The following is a 14,814-nucleotide window of genomic DNA, read 5'->3' on the forward strand; positions in this document are numbered from 1 at the left end:
CATACAACCTCAAGGTGGACCCACAGGGCTCATGTGTCAGCCCGCCGTCTATTTCACTCAGCAATAAAGAGATTAGCATAATCACTGACAATAGAGGGTGTAGGTAGACCGGGAAGAGGACTCCTGTGCATGCGTGTAGGCTTTATGTACGCTTCACTTGCAGAAAAATAAACCAGTTCATAGTTTGCGCTCAGGTGTCATGTGTTGTTTTCTCGCTCAAATCCTGACCCTTCATCGCTCTGCGCAACAGTGTTAAGTTTTCAGGTTGTTCACTATGTGATGTAGGAAGGGTAAAATTGATGGGAAATCCCAATATTCTCGGGCATATCGCGAAAAATATGGCCCAAGTCAAGTGTCATTTTAGGCTTCACTGTCCCCTTATATAGGGCAAATAGTAATAGTTTGAATTCTATGGACGCTGGTTGCTTTTTCTGACTTAACCTAGGCAGTGCTCAGCTCTCAGTTGAAAGGAACAGGTAAACAGGAGGACTTGCCACATAAGCAGAAGGTAGCACTCCAGACTTAAGCTTAATATACTGCGTGCTTCCACAGCCCTAGGGGGCTAGTCTGTAAGTGTTGACTAAGTGGACTGTCCATTCCAGTACACGCTGAATGAATAGAGCACGAGAGCCCATGGTGATGATTGCCACTTGCTCTACCAGCTTATAGCTCTACCTAATCAGTGTGTGCTGAAACAGTCCACTTAGTGGATCCTTACAGAATCCTTCCCTAGACTGACGTTTATGTTGGTAGGTTGCAAGTATTGCACTTTCTTTCCTTTGATGTGGGCAGTTCCCACATATGGATGCAATTTAACATATTGTATTCATATTGCCTTTGGTCTATGCATATCTAATTCATGCTTATAACCAGGCCTACAAGCTCTTGTCCTGCATATTTATATAGCCTTCTCATTGGAGAATGGAGTTATTTTCCATTATACCCTCAAGCACTTGAAGTAGACACTGCAATAACCCCAAGGGAGGGGGGACAGTAACGCAAAAACCTTACTGGGCTTGTGGTGCTGCTGAAGGATGCACACATACCATTTATGCTAAAATTCCCAGCAGACATTCCGAAGTTTGTACGGGTTCGACTTTAGCTGGCTAAACTGAATGATTCATATTGAAGGCAATTCTTGCAACATTTGGTCAAACTGAATGAAACTGGACAGCACAATTAGCTGTGTTCATCTACCATTTATACGACTGCTGCCCCGAGCATTTTGCCTGTTACTTTGCCTTTCGTTTCTGTACTATCAAGTTCAAGTACACATGTACTTTATCACTGTACAAGTAGAATGGCTTCAAGGGTTTTCCTGGGCATTCAACAGTCACTATTTATTCCTATAAACCTTCCTGCATGTGAAGGCAAAAGAAACTTATTAATTCATGCTGGAAGTATAAAAAGACAGGTATTTGCACAGAAAATGTTTATTTTGAGCACCGAGGTTCTTGCTGATGTAGATATGGTGCTGGCTCCCTCCTTGCCCGAAGCATGTGCTTGCTGTACACAGCACCAGATGATGGCTTCCTAGGTCAAAAGATCAAAGTGAAATAAGAGGCATTTTGTTTTAGCCCCGGAAAGAAAAAGCAGGATTGAGACATTAACATGTATAAAAAATACTTGCCTAAAGAAAAATTAATACACAAGCAAATTCACTAAAGAGGTTCACTTTCAAGAGCGAAAGTATGGTTACGATGAAAATTACAAGGAAGCTTCACTGCTCATTGAGGTTTCGGTTCAGTAGTTGTTGAGCCACGAGGGTTAGCATGCTACATCTTGCATATTATGTTTTGTAGAACAATATTGCACTTTGAACAATGTAGTGCCATTTAAATGAACTGACAAGGAACGCTGAAACTCCAGGCTAGTTTGGTCTGCACAAGATATGATACAGACACTGTACTGCATTCATTTAGTGTTTTTGTCACTGATCTCGTGCACAAAGGTCATTCACACCTATCCTACATGAAATGCAGTTACTTCTTTGAAGCTTCATCTAGTCCTTGAATTTGCTGCATGCTTATGTCTAAGGGAGTTCGTTTGGTTCCTGTTAATGTAGTACATCTAAGCAACTGTTATCAAATGCCCATAGTGTTCCCTTGCATGTACAAAACATTTTTGGCCCTTTAAATGCACAATACTCATTACATTTGACACTTGGGACTCGTGCAAGGCGCCATTTAGTATTATATGCTTGTCCACATCTGATAATACTTTCATAGCTGGGTCATTCCCATGCCAAATGCCTTGGTTATTACTGTGACCATCTCACACTTTTCCTTTAGAATCTTCTTGTCCACTTTTAAGGAAGCACCCCACGACACAATGTCTCCATCCTAGTGGTGCTATGGAGTTAACTTATGTGCTAGTTGTAGCAGATGACGTCAACTGAAGGCCACTGAAGATAAAACTCTCTGCGACAATTCCTTTTACACAAAAAATGCAAACAATACAGAATAGTCAAAATGTAGTTATCTGGCAAGACTGGCTGCATCCATCATCTTTGTTTGGCGCAATTCTGAGGTGGCTCCATGTTACAAGACGCTTGGCGATTATTGCCATGCGACTGTTTGGGACTCTATAAAACACAAGAATTGCCTTACTCCGGCCTTTCTCTTTGTGCAGCAGCCAAGGTTATTATTCGTCCAATCGCACCGTGTCCTGTTCGTGTGTCCATAGACTAAATTCTTCACCACATTGTTTTTGCGGTATTTCGTGAGTGACCCATGAACTCATCTTGGGGTGGGACTTCTTATCTTTGGCGTTTGCTTCTATCTCTTGTCGTCAGCGCCTCACACAACTGGATGATGCCACTGGCAATTCTCTTCCTAACCACGAAGAATGCATTCGTCTCGTCACCTCTTCCGATTACGTTCTTTGGCCACCTAGAGAAAAGATTATAGGTGTCAACTCCTGTAACATTGTGGATGGCGGCGTATTCATTCTACCCTATGACCATACCCTATCTCGAGCAATTCTGATTACCCCTGGCCTTATTCGCTTCTCTGAGGGGTCTGCATTGCTTACTGCAATAAACCAAATCGAACCCCAACTGTTGCCTCGTGGATCAACTGTCACTTGAGCTGTTGAGACTCATGTCGTTGCAATTGTCACGAAGACAGCTCAGTGTGTTCTTGCGTCTGTTACCGTGCGCTGAACAAAATCGTGCGCAAAGATGTTCACCCCGTGTCACGGATGGACGATGCACTAGATTCACTCCACGGTGCTGAGTATTTTTCTAGCCTTGACTTTAGACCAGGCTACTGGCAAATACCGATGTCCAAATCCGACAAAGCAAAAACGACATTTGCTACCCCTGATGGGCTCTACGAGTTCAGTGCGATGCCTTTTGGACTCTGCAATGTGCCTGCCACATTCGAACGCATGATCGATAAGTCTTGTGTGGCTTGAAATGGAAAACCTGTCTGTGCTATCTCGACGACATTGTGTTTTCAACCATGTTCTCACAACATTTGCAACATCTTGATGAAGTCCTTGCCTGTCTTGCAAATGCTGGTTTGCAGCTCAACACAGGCACACGCGCGTGTGCGCGCGTGCACACACGCACACACACACACACACACACACACACACACACACACACACACACACACACACACACACAAATGCAGTTTGGCCAGCAAGGCCATCAAAGTTCTGGGGCACATAGTCTGCAAAGAAGGTATTCGTCCGGACCCCGAGAAGCTTACTGCCATCCTCGAATTTTGTGTCCACTGCGTCAAAAAGACATGCACAGTTTTCTTGGACTTGCTTCTTCCGGCACTTCATATGCAACTTCGCTACACTTACGTACCCGCTCCATCAACTCCTCCCCAGTAATGCACCCTTTGTTTCGTCCGACGAATGTGAACATGCTTTCCTGCTTTTGCAACCAGACCCAGTACTGCGCCACTTTAATCCAACCGCGCCCACCATCTTTCACACCGACGCTAGCAGTCAGTCTCGGTGCCATTCTACTACAATGCGACAACACATTCCGCGAACGAGTAATTGCTTAGGCTAGTCGTGCACTAACCAGTGCAGAAAATTACTACACCATAACCAAGCAGGAGTGCTTTGCTGTTGGGCCGTGCAAAAATTTCACCCATGTCTTCATGGCCGCCATTTCACAGTTGTTACCGACCATAACACACTGTGCTGGCTTTCATCGCTAAAGAATTTATCAGGTCACCTGGGTTGCTGTGTGCTTCACCTACAGGAGTACGATTTCAATGTCACCTACAGGGCTGCAAAGAAGCATCAAGACACCAATGCTCTCTCTTGCTACCCTCTGCCGAATCATGACGATTCACCATAACCTCTCCGCGATTGTGTACGTCCTTAGTCCTCTTCATCGGCTTTACCCATTGTAGCCCTCGAATGGCTAAGACACAACAGCCCATCTGTCCTTGTGTCCCACTAACGCATCGACCCATACTGCTGAACTATTCTCCAACGCATGGAAGATTCTTCGTCACCTCCAAACGCCTGACTTCGTCGACAACTTAATCAATTCAAGCTGCACAATGGGGTTTTACATAGCAACATTTATCACATCGATGGCAACAAATGGGTCCCGGTCATACCATGTTCTCTGCAATGTGAGGTGCTTGAAGCCTTTCACGATCATGCGACGACTGGTCCTCTAGGCTACCACAAGACTTACAACAGAATATGAAGTTGCTGCTCCTGGCCTGGCCCATCTTCAGCCGTTGCGAAGTATGTTGCACCCTGCGTTCATTGTCAAAGCAAACCCAACAGCTCCTTCTGGCTCTTTACAACCTCTGCCTTGTCCCGCTTCGCCTTTTGAAGTAGTTGGAATAGACTTGTACGGTCCTCTTCCCATGACCTCACATGGAAATCGTTGGATTGCAACGGCCATAGACCATCCAACACGCTATGTGGAGACAGCATCTCTACCATCCTGGACTGCTGCTGAAGTCGCCGATTTCTTTCTACACAACATTATCTTACACCGCAGCGCTCCGCGCGTTCTCCTCAGTGACCGCAGCAGTCTTCCTCTCTTCTATCCTTACCGAAGTTCTGTGCGCCTCTAACACAATTCGCAAGACGACTTCCAGTTACCATCCGCAGACCAACAGCTTGATGATTGCGATGTACAGTCACGTGCAATATGAATTGCAACACCGGTGCCCGTGGTCGAAGGGGTTCCAAGGCTGTACAGCTGTGCAGACACATGGTAAGTTCCAGACCGAAACACAGCTTCAATTAGTGGTGTCTATTAAACTGCTATTTCGAATGTCAGAGCTGCTGCGCAGCCGTGGAGCCCCTTCAACAACGAACAAGAGTGTTGCAAGTCATATTGCATGCGACTGTACATCTACCCTGGCCACACGAACGGGGATGCAATCCTGTCGTTCATGACATTCGCCTATAACATGGCTACGCAACGTACCACTGGATTTTAACATTTTTTCTTCATCTATGGCTGTTCACCAAGTTTCATTCTTGATGTATCATTCCTTTCGACTCCTGTACCCCCATCAGTTCCTTTCTTGGAACAGTTTGTGTCTCGCCTCGCAGAGTGCAGACGCCTCGCCCCGCTTAACACCGACGTCTCCCAGGACGCTCGCAAGTTTCGTTACGACTCGACCCACTGTGCTGTAACTTTTTCTCCTGGTGACAAAGTTCTTTGGACTCCTGTGTGCGTTCCTGGCTTATGCAAAAAATTTTGCAACACTTCTTGCTTATGCAACACTTCTTGAATGCCCACACCACCGTATCGTCGGGCAGCGAGCACAACCTGCGACACCCATGTGGCCACAGTGACGAGAGGCGGCCTGCGCAGCTGGCCGGTTGGGGTCATCAGGTTGTCGCCGGCCATCCACTGATTATATTGTTCACGGACACGGTCTTTAACAGGCTTGTTGAGCACAACGTCCAGTGGCTGAAGTGTTGACGTCATGCCTCCCGGAATGACGGCGAGTTCCGTCCTCCCGTCGCGGAGTGCCAGCTTCAATCCTGCGGTCAAGTGCCCGCGAAAGGCATCCAAGACGAGCATGCTCGGACACCGCAAGAGTGCCCCTGGTTGCCGATTCCAGACGGTCTTAATCCAATTGAGCATGAGGGCCTCGTCCATATAGCCCTTTTCATTCACGCGAACGACATCCCGTGGGAAAGCCTCTTTCGGCAGCGTCTTCCTCTTGAATATTATGTATGGGGGCAGCTTTCTGCCATCTGCGGTACACGCGAGCATCACCGTGAATGCTCGTTCCCCGTAGAAAGAAGCTCGACTTCTTTTGTGCCGCGTTCGCACACTGTGGTGAGCGACGGCATGTCGAACCACACCGGCATTTCATCAGCGTTGCCGATCTGTACCAACATGTAGCCATGCTGCTGCCGCAGACGGATAACATAACGCTGGAATTCGACCAACTTTTCCTCGTATGCCTCTGGCTGCTTCTGCCAGATTTATTTGTGCTGTCGAAGTGCGAATCCCTTGCGTTGCATGAAGCGACGAACCCAATAAATGGAGCCCTTGAATTGTTCCTTGGGCAGTCCGGATTCTCGGGCGATCTCAATAGCTTTGATGCAGATGAGTTCTGCTGTGACTGGCAAAGATCTGGCACGATGCTCGCGGACAAAATCCGCCACCCTGTCTTTGAGCTCCGGGTGCACTGCGCCATAGAATAAAGAACTTCGTCAGAATAAAGAACTGCGCAGCGCCCGCGAGTTGGGCCGCGTCGGTCACCAAGGGGGCGATAACAATGTGGATGCCGAAAGGTCTGCGCTCCTACATGCTGCCAGACGACTATTCATGCTGTGCCAAGGGCCGGTATGTAAGTCAAGGGGTGAACTTTCAGTAATATTTTTTGGAAAAAACCTCGACCTATATTCCGCACTATACGGTACTCGCACTGCTGGAGACATATGCCGTGGCCGAGAACCTACGGCTTCCCGACTACTCAGGTGCCACCACCTGTGCCACACGCAGTTGCACTGCGGCACCCTGCCTAGATGGAGTCCATAAGCCAGGAAAGCCACGCACGGCAATCTATGTCCGCAGCACCCTGGCGCGTGCTGTTCTACCTGTTGCTGACATCGCCGGTGGCCCCTTGGAGTCATGCGCCGTTGTGGTACGCCTTGGCAGCCAGGACACGGCTGTGGCGAGCATCTGCATCCGTCCAGGAAAGCCGTGGGATCCCTCCAGCCTCATCCAGCTGGCTGTTCGCCTTGGTGGGCATGCAGTCCTGTGCAGTGACTTCAACGCACACCACACGGATTGGGGAAGCCGCAGCTACACCCGCTGAGGCAAAGGCCTCACAGATGCCATCAGCTGAGCTGGCCTGCTGACCTTGGAACACCAGGGAGCCTACCTACGTCTACCGCAGAGCTCGCACGGCCATTGACCTCTCCCTCAACACTGAGCAGTGCTCCTACTCCTGGGCCACAACTTCGGACAAATGGGGGTCTGACCACTTCCCTATTGTGATCAGCCCCAGGTCTGGGAGAAGGCCTAGGTCAAGAACTTACGTCACAGACTGGTCCCTGTTCCGGAAGCACTGCAGCAAGTTGGACGATGGCCGTGACTTCCTGAGCGCCATCGTGGATTGTGCTCAGGCTGCCACCGTTCAGTGCTCTACCCAACCAGATACCCCCGCTCCGGACCTCCACCTGCTCAACATTCGTGCCTCCAGGCGCCGTATGGAGCGTGGAGCAATCCGGACAGGCAAGGCAGAGCATTGGACCGAGTACAGACGTGTAGATGCCCGCTGCAGACGCCAAGCCCGGCGCAGGAGGAGCCTCTGCTCTGCCATCGAGGGCAGGTCCAGGGGACCCCTGGCTTGGAGACTGCTCAAATCCCCCAGCAGGAGAGGAAGCCTACAACCTGTCCTCGCCGTGGCCATCACGCTGAGCATCGGCGAAGAGGCCCTTGCGGAGCTCCTCGCCAACCAGTTTGCGCTGGCTGTACCACGCACTGCAGCCATCCAGAAGGTAGGGCAGCCTTCCGTCAGCCTGCCTAGCTGCCTGCACAACCACCACACAGGGTCTTCGCTTCTGTAAATGGCCTGTCATCCAGTCTTGGGAGCCTGGCCTCACAGTTCATTGGCCCAGAAAGCAGTCCGAGCGCTTTTTCGCTGCCTGAGGGCAACAGACTTGAGTGCCCGACTATAGACATCCTACACTTAAGTTCTCTCTCTTCCTCTTTCACTCCCCATTCCCCTCCCCACGTGTAGGGTAGCAAACTGGACTCAGCCTGGTTAACCTCCCTGCCTTTCCGTCTTCCCTTCTTTCTCACCACCCAGGGTGGCCATCGAGCCAGGTTATGGCTATCTACCAGGACCCGCTGACGCTGCACGAGCTCCAAGCATCGCAGTGCACCAGGAGCCCAGTGCACCAGGAACCCAAATGCTTCGCAACCTGGCCGCCAACGAGCACCTGCACCTGCTTGACTGCTTAAACATCTGGCAGTCAGGGCAGGTGCCGGAGTCATGGCGCACAGCCTACGTGGCCCCCATCCTGAAGGCCGGCTGAAAAACGTGAGCTCCTATCGGCCAGTCTCACTCACCTCTGCTGCTTGCAAGCTGATGGAGGCCATTGCTTTCTGGCCGATGAGCAGATAGGCTTCCGGCGGAGCTGATGCAGTGCGGACTCCATCGTGGACGTGGTCTCCACGCTGGAAGAGGCCAAGGCCTGCAGTGACGCCGTGCTCCTGGTGCTTTTCGGCATGAAGGGGGCCTTTAACGGCCTGTCCTATCCAGTCATTCAGCAGGCCCTGGACCTATTTGGTAGAGGGCGTCCCACAAGGATCAGTGGTGAGCCCTTTCCTGTTCAACCTGGCCCGACTGCCTGCTGTCCTGCAGACTGACCCCCACAACCACGTGAATACCTCCATCAACGCGGACCACATCGCCCTATGTGTGCGAAATCTACCACACAGCCACAGCAGTGCGCGCTCGGCTCTGCAAAGAGCCCTCGACACCGCCGCTGCTTACCTGAGCTGCATTGGCCTTGCCATCTCGGCAAGGAAGACGGAGGCCATGCTGCTCCAACCAAGAGCAACCGCCCGCTGCACAGCTGCAACTGGAAGGCGACCTTGAAGCCCGGCAGTGACGTACCCGGGGCTACACGTTCATCACCGGCTGACCTGGCTGCCTGCTGTCAAGACCCTGCATGTCCAGGTCCTCTGGGTCCACAAGGCAGTCTCCCAGCTTGTTGCCCGAGGACAGAGCTGCACCACTAGGTGGGCTCTGCGGCTGTACCATGCAGTAGCCACCTCACGCCTGCGGTACGTCCTCCCACTCGTGGCACTACCACGTGCCCGTCTCAAGAAGCTGGAGCTGCAGCATAGGGCCGAGATTAGGTTCTGCCTGGGCGCTCCCTGCAGCTCTGAAATCGCTGCAACCTTGGCCGAGGCAGGAGCATGGTCCCCATCACTCCTGTCACAGCCCACATTCTACAATCAGCCACAGCTGTGCACATCGCTGAATGACACTGCGTTCAGGAATATCGGTCACATACCGACCGCACACACAACCCCCATCACACCTGCACTGAGCATTACGCTGCGGAGAAAGCTTATCAGTGAATGGCGGTAGTTCTGAACTTAGTGTCACACATTACTTCCCCCCTCTTCTTTGGCTTCTGGATTGGATTGGCGCGGCTCGCTACGTGCTTGCGCGCGCTTTTCCGAGCGCAGATAGGTGTGCGCCTGGTTTCTGCACTAGGCTGTTATGCGATCGCTTTATCGAGCGCAGATTGATGTGAGCCTGGTTTCTGCACTAGGCTTTTGCACGATCGCCTGCTTTTTGCACTGGGCTTTCAAAAGGCGAAGTGAGCGTCGCTTACCGCGGAAGTGCTGCGCCGCGGGCGTACCGTGTATGGAAGCGCGCAGCAATGCCGGGAAACATTCATACAAAAGCAAAGGGTCAGAAAAGTGCGCTTTATTTTCCCTTACTATGTCACACTGGGTAGCGCCGTGCGATCGCTTCTAATAAACGCAGAAACGAGTCCTTGCAGCGCATGTGCCCATTAATCGATGCCCACCATAGCCATATCAGGTGCGACTCGAGAAGCTGTGGCGTCACCCTGTAGCCGGCGGAGACGAGGTGGCGCTTCACCTTCTGCCAGTAGTTTTCGATTTTCTGGGTGTGAGCGTCCGTGATTGGGTCTACAAAGTTCATGCTGCGGTTAACAGCCTCTCATTGCAAATTCAGTCTTGCTCCGTTAGTCCCCACTAAGTTCGGGATGCAGTTGTATGCGGCCCATTCATCACTGCTGATGATGGTTCCCGGTTCAAAGTTGGCTGCAATAATGGGGCCTAGCGTCGCCGCGTCTCGTCGGTCGACCTTGAATAGTCGGAGCTCCCCGGTGGTCACGCAGATCATGCCGAATACCCATGGTCCACGATCTGCAATGCCGCCGTAATTTTGGCGGCTCGGCGGAACGTTGTCGCCCGTCATCAGGCGGCCTCGATTGTATTTTCGCTTGCCGCGAAGGAGGCATTCATCAATTTGCACAATCCTCCCGGGGCCACCGAGTGGGGGTCGCACCAGCAGCTCGTCTCACACGACCTCACGAGCGTAGTTCCTCCAGTCGGCGATGACATGGTCCGACAGATTAAGCAAGTCGCCGGTCATCTCCTTCATGAGCCACGTGCCTATGTTTTTGCTCACGCAGTACGTGAGCCAAATCACTTGCCGCCTGCAGTAAGCGACGCTCACTTCGCCTTTTGAAAGCCCAGTGCAAAAAGCAGGCGATCGTGCAAAAGCCTAGTGCAGAAACCAGGCTCACATCAATCTGCGCTCGAAAAAGCGATCGCATAACAGCCTAGTGCAGAAACCAGGCGCACACCAATCTGCGGTCGGAAAAGCGCGCGCAAGCACGTAGCGAGCCGCGCCAATCCAATCCAGAGGCCAAAGAATGGGGGGGAAGGAATGTGTGACACTAAGTTCAGAACTACCGTGAATGGCTACTGACAGCGCAGCGAAATTTTGGTTCTAAAGCAATTTTTCCCGACCGTGCAATGAGGCCGCAATGCGAGACCGCAACGAGGCCGCAATTTGGTGACTTTATTCACTACCGCCCTTAGCCGGCAGATCTGAACCATGCATCAGGAATGTGCATTTCCATTGGGGAACAATAGGCTAAACAAGCGCGCGTACGTACGTACTTACATGCCGAACTCGGGACATCTGCCATTCAAATATTCTGCCATGTAGCAGCACCGTAATCAAGTAATGTTACTGTTACGTGCTTCTGACAAAGACTCTAAATAACTCTGAAGGAGCGCAGTTCCGTGTAATATACGTTCTCTGCATTATGGCCGGTGTGGCGGTCCCTGCAATGCATCACAAAAGCTCGTGAGGAACCTGGCTATAAAGTATCATCACAGAACACCTATATATGGCATCATGCAGTCGAAAGATTAGCTACGCGTAGTAGATGCACATCAAACGCAAAGACGAAGTGTACTTACGAGAAGCAAAAGCCCGAAAAATAAGCGATCCACCGCTTCGTGCACTCCGAGCCTGCCATATGCCATATTATGCCGCCAAAAAGGCCGAATGTGACATCACGGACGTGAAAAAACAAAGACCGGATGTGGCGTCCCGGACGTGACGTTTGGGTGAACCTAACGCTTGCGCTGCGTTCACCGGGTGAACGCAGACACTTTCAAGTCTCGATGAGTTGCGACGCGGAAATACGGAAACTGAATGTGTCCTTGCAGTGCCTGGTCCTTGTGTTGAGTTCTGCAGCTGAAGTTTTTGCCCTGTGAACGGATGCCTTCAGTTGTGTGACAGTTGCCCGAATTTTTGTCCAAATGTCGCAATTTAAACCCGCGCTTCAGCCCGAGATTTTGCGGGCTCACCAGAAAGACGAGCAACATATCTTGTCGCTGCAAAAGGATGTGTCAGAAATTGCCCGTGCTGTGCTCGGAATGCGACCATGGATGCGGTGGCGTTTAGAGGTGGATGCATTAGCCAGCCTCATATACTACTGCGCAACGACGCTGAGTGGCTTCCAGACTTTGGGCGAGGAATACGTGCACATTCTACAACTCGACCGGTCCCTCAAGACGGTCCCCACCCTTGCTCAGAGGCTCACATTCGTAGTCTTGCAGTCATTCGGAAGTAACTTGATCCGCGGGACGTTAAAGCTCATCAAGAAAGAACGAAAAGTTGACGGTGAAGCGCTGAGCACGCTCGTTACGCGAGCGTTGCAAGTGCACACGATATTGTTCTATCTTCTCGGCGGATACTACAGTCCTGCCAAGAGGTTGACAGGAATAAGATATGTGCTGATAAGAAACTGGCTTTCTACGCCAGATGTTGCACGCTACTACAAAGTGTTAGGTTGGCTGTCGCTCATTGAGTTCGGGGTGTCACTTCAATCAGCTGTTAGATCGCTCAAAACATCGGGAACCAGTGATAATGTTCACTGCGAGTTATCGAAGTATAGCTGTTGCATGTGCGTCGACTCTGCGAAGAATGCTTCTGTGATACCTTGTGGCCACGTCTACTGCTGGTATTGCATCACGGGCTGGTTAAGAACTAACAAACAGTGCCCCTTGTGCAGAGTGCCTTGTGAACCGCAACAAACAGTGCTGCTTCGGAATGTATGGTGACTTTGTATGCAGTACATGATGCGAACACATCTCTTCTGACTGAAACCACTTACTAAAAAGTAAATGGCCAAAACTTCTGTAGAGACTCGCAAGTCCTAAAAATGTTAACATGGTACTGAAGCATTCGGACGGAAGAGTTATCATGAGATTTTGATACCGAGGTGACCTTGCAGTTCCTCTTCCATTTACATGTTGATGACAGCAGTTACTTGTTAAAAGCCAACTAACCCGCACTATGTAGCTTATTTTGGAGATTTTCTGGCTGGCCAGCTTCAAGGAGTGCCGCATTGATGAAATGACAAAATTATGTGCAAGATTTTCTGACATATTTGTTGAATATTCTTAATCATGGTGTCAGCGTGATGCGCTGTGGGTCACATGAACAATAAGGCAAGAAAGTCTGGTTTGGCATAGCACGTGCCTTCCCAGCATACAAAATGAAGTTATTTTAAGCAGGCAATGTTGCTATTTCTGTGGCGTTCACCCAGTAGTAGTGTCGCTGCTGCTGTTAGTACGCACCAGGGCATACACAGTGCAGTTGGTCAATCAGTACATTGTTCTGCTGCTGGGAGCGATGTTGCAGGTTTGATTCCCAGCCATGGTGGGTACATTTTGATCGGGGTGGAATGCAAGAACGCTTATGTACTTAGGTATAGGTCTGAGTGGAAAAACCCAAGTTTGTAATAAACACTGTAACCAATCAATCCAAGGACATCAGAATTAATCCTGATGTATCTGCTACAGCGTACTTCCAAGCCACAGTGCTGCTTTGGGCTGTTAAACCGAGTGAATCAATAAGTAATGCATGCATATTAAATGGTCGTTCAAAATGGTGATCCAAGGACCACTTGCAAATATGTAGCATTATTCGAACTTATAGAATAAAATTTTCTCAAACACATTTACCCTGGACAGTGTTCACTCTAGCTACAGTACTTGAGTGCCAAAGCCAATGCAGCGATAGGTACCAGGCAAGACAATTTCTTTTTGAGGAAGCTGTAGCACGTGCACAACCACCACCCATATTACAAGTGTGCAATGCAAGGTGGCTCGTGTCATGATAGATCAGAAATTTCTTGGGCCACTATGGCTCTCTTAATTCTTTTCATGGTGGTTCTGTTTCTAATGAAAACGAGGTTGTAGATTTTAATACTTGCCTCAAGGCAGCCACATCCTGGTTGTGGTAGAATGGGAAAACATTCTTTTATGTAACCTTAGGTGCACATAGAAGAACCTCAGCCAATCAAAGTGAATCCATATCTTTACTATGTGGCTTGGGGTGGAGAGGGGGGTAACATATGTTTGGTGTGCAGCTCCTCCCTGGCTACTTCTGAGACTTTCAGCATTTTGTAACTCAGTGAAGCACTGGGATATTGAAGCCACTCAATAAATGCTTCTTTTACCAAACTAAAAGCTGAACTGGGCAGGTTTTGGGCCATCTACGACTGTGCTAGTTCATAAAAGTGACAGAATGGAAAAGGTGTACTGTATATTTTTAGTACACAATCAAAGCTTGTGCTTGCACCATAGGTATTAGTGTTATATTCCTAGTGGGAGACTGGCATCTTGAATAGCAGTGCTTTGTAGAAGCTCGAGATAGGGGGAATTGAACTTGTCACACCAAATCGGGGCTGGATGGCTGACTATGAATAAGATATGTTACCTATGATGAATTAGTGATTGTGACTATTTGTCTTCCACCAGTTGCACAGGTAAAGCCAGATGAAAAAAAAAAAAGCAAGACAGCCATGCTGTCTTGATATCTTTTGGGAACTTCGAAGAAGTTTGTGGGCTAATGTCCCCTGTAACACAGAAGTGTCTTGTGTCTTCTCTCTGTATGCAGTTGTAAAATATTATGTTGAATATTTTATATGTGATGTGGCTAGTAAAAGAAGTTGTGAAGCCACAAGAAAACAGAAAGGTGGGCAAGTTGGAATGCATTTGTGGCTGATACTTGGTAGCACATCAACGCAGCAGCAAAGAAGGAACAAGATGTCATGCACTGTCTTGTAAATTAGAACCGGCATCAGCAAAATTGGCAAAACTATGATTGATTCAGGAATGCTTGCTAAAAATGGGGTGATAGTGGCAAACTTGCATAGCAAAAGAAGATGTACACAGCATACTGATTACAAGCAATCCTGTCAACAATGCGGTGATTTTTTTTTTGCTCAATATTCGTTACTCCCAGTTTTGTGTGTATGTGATGGCAATAGCTT

At 49.5% G+C, this 14,814-nt stretch overlaps 1 protein-coding gene and 1 long non-coding RNA gene across 2 annotated transcripts; one reads left to right on the plus strand and one right to left on the minus strand.

Annotated features, from left to right (window-relative positions):
* Positions 1-1,423: 1,423 nt before the first annotated feature.
* LOC139059968 (uncharacterized) lies at positions 1,424-9,668 on the minus strand. The gene is made up of 3 exons (XR_011514534.1): positions 8,964-9,668; positions 8,537-8,832; positions 1,424-1,533 (listed from the first exon to the last, which is right to left on the minus strand). It is a non-coding gene; the product is annotated as an uncharacterized lncRNA (long non-coding RNA).
* Positions 9,669-11,603: 1,935 nt separating this feature from the next.
* On the plus strand, positions 11,604-13,345 carry LOC135917262 (peroxisome assembly protein 10-B-like). Its single transcript, XM_065450810.2, has one exon. The coding sequence runs from the start codon at positions 11,792-11,794 to the stop codon at positions 12,593-12,595; it is 804 nt and encodes a 267-aa protein (XP_065306882.2). The 5' UTR covers positions 11,604-11,791; the 3' UTR covers positions 12,596-13,345.
* Positions 13,346-14,814: the final 1,469 nt, after the last annotated feature.

Source organism: Dermacentor albipictus, chromosome 5 (genome assembly GCF_038994185.2).
Source record: "Dermacentor albipictus isolate Rhodes 1998 colony chromosome 5, USDA_Dalb.pri_finalv2, whole genome shotgun sequence".
Classification (NCBI taxonomy): Eukaryota; Metazoa; Arthropoda; class Arachnida; order Ixodida; family Ixodidae; genus Dermacentor; species Dermacentor albipictus.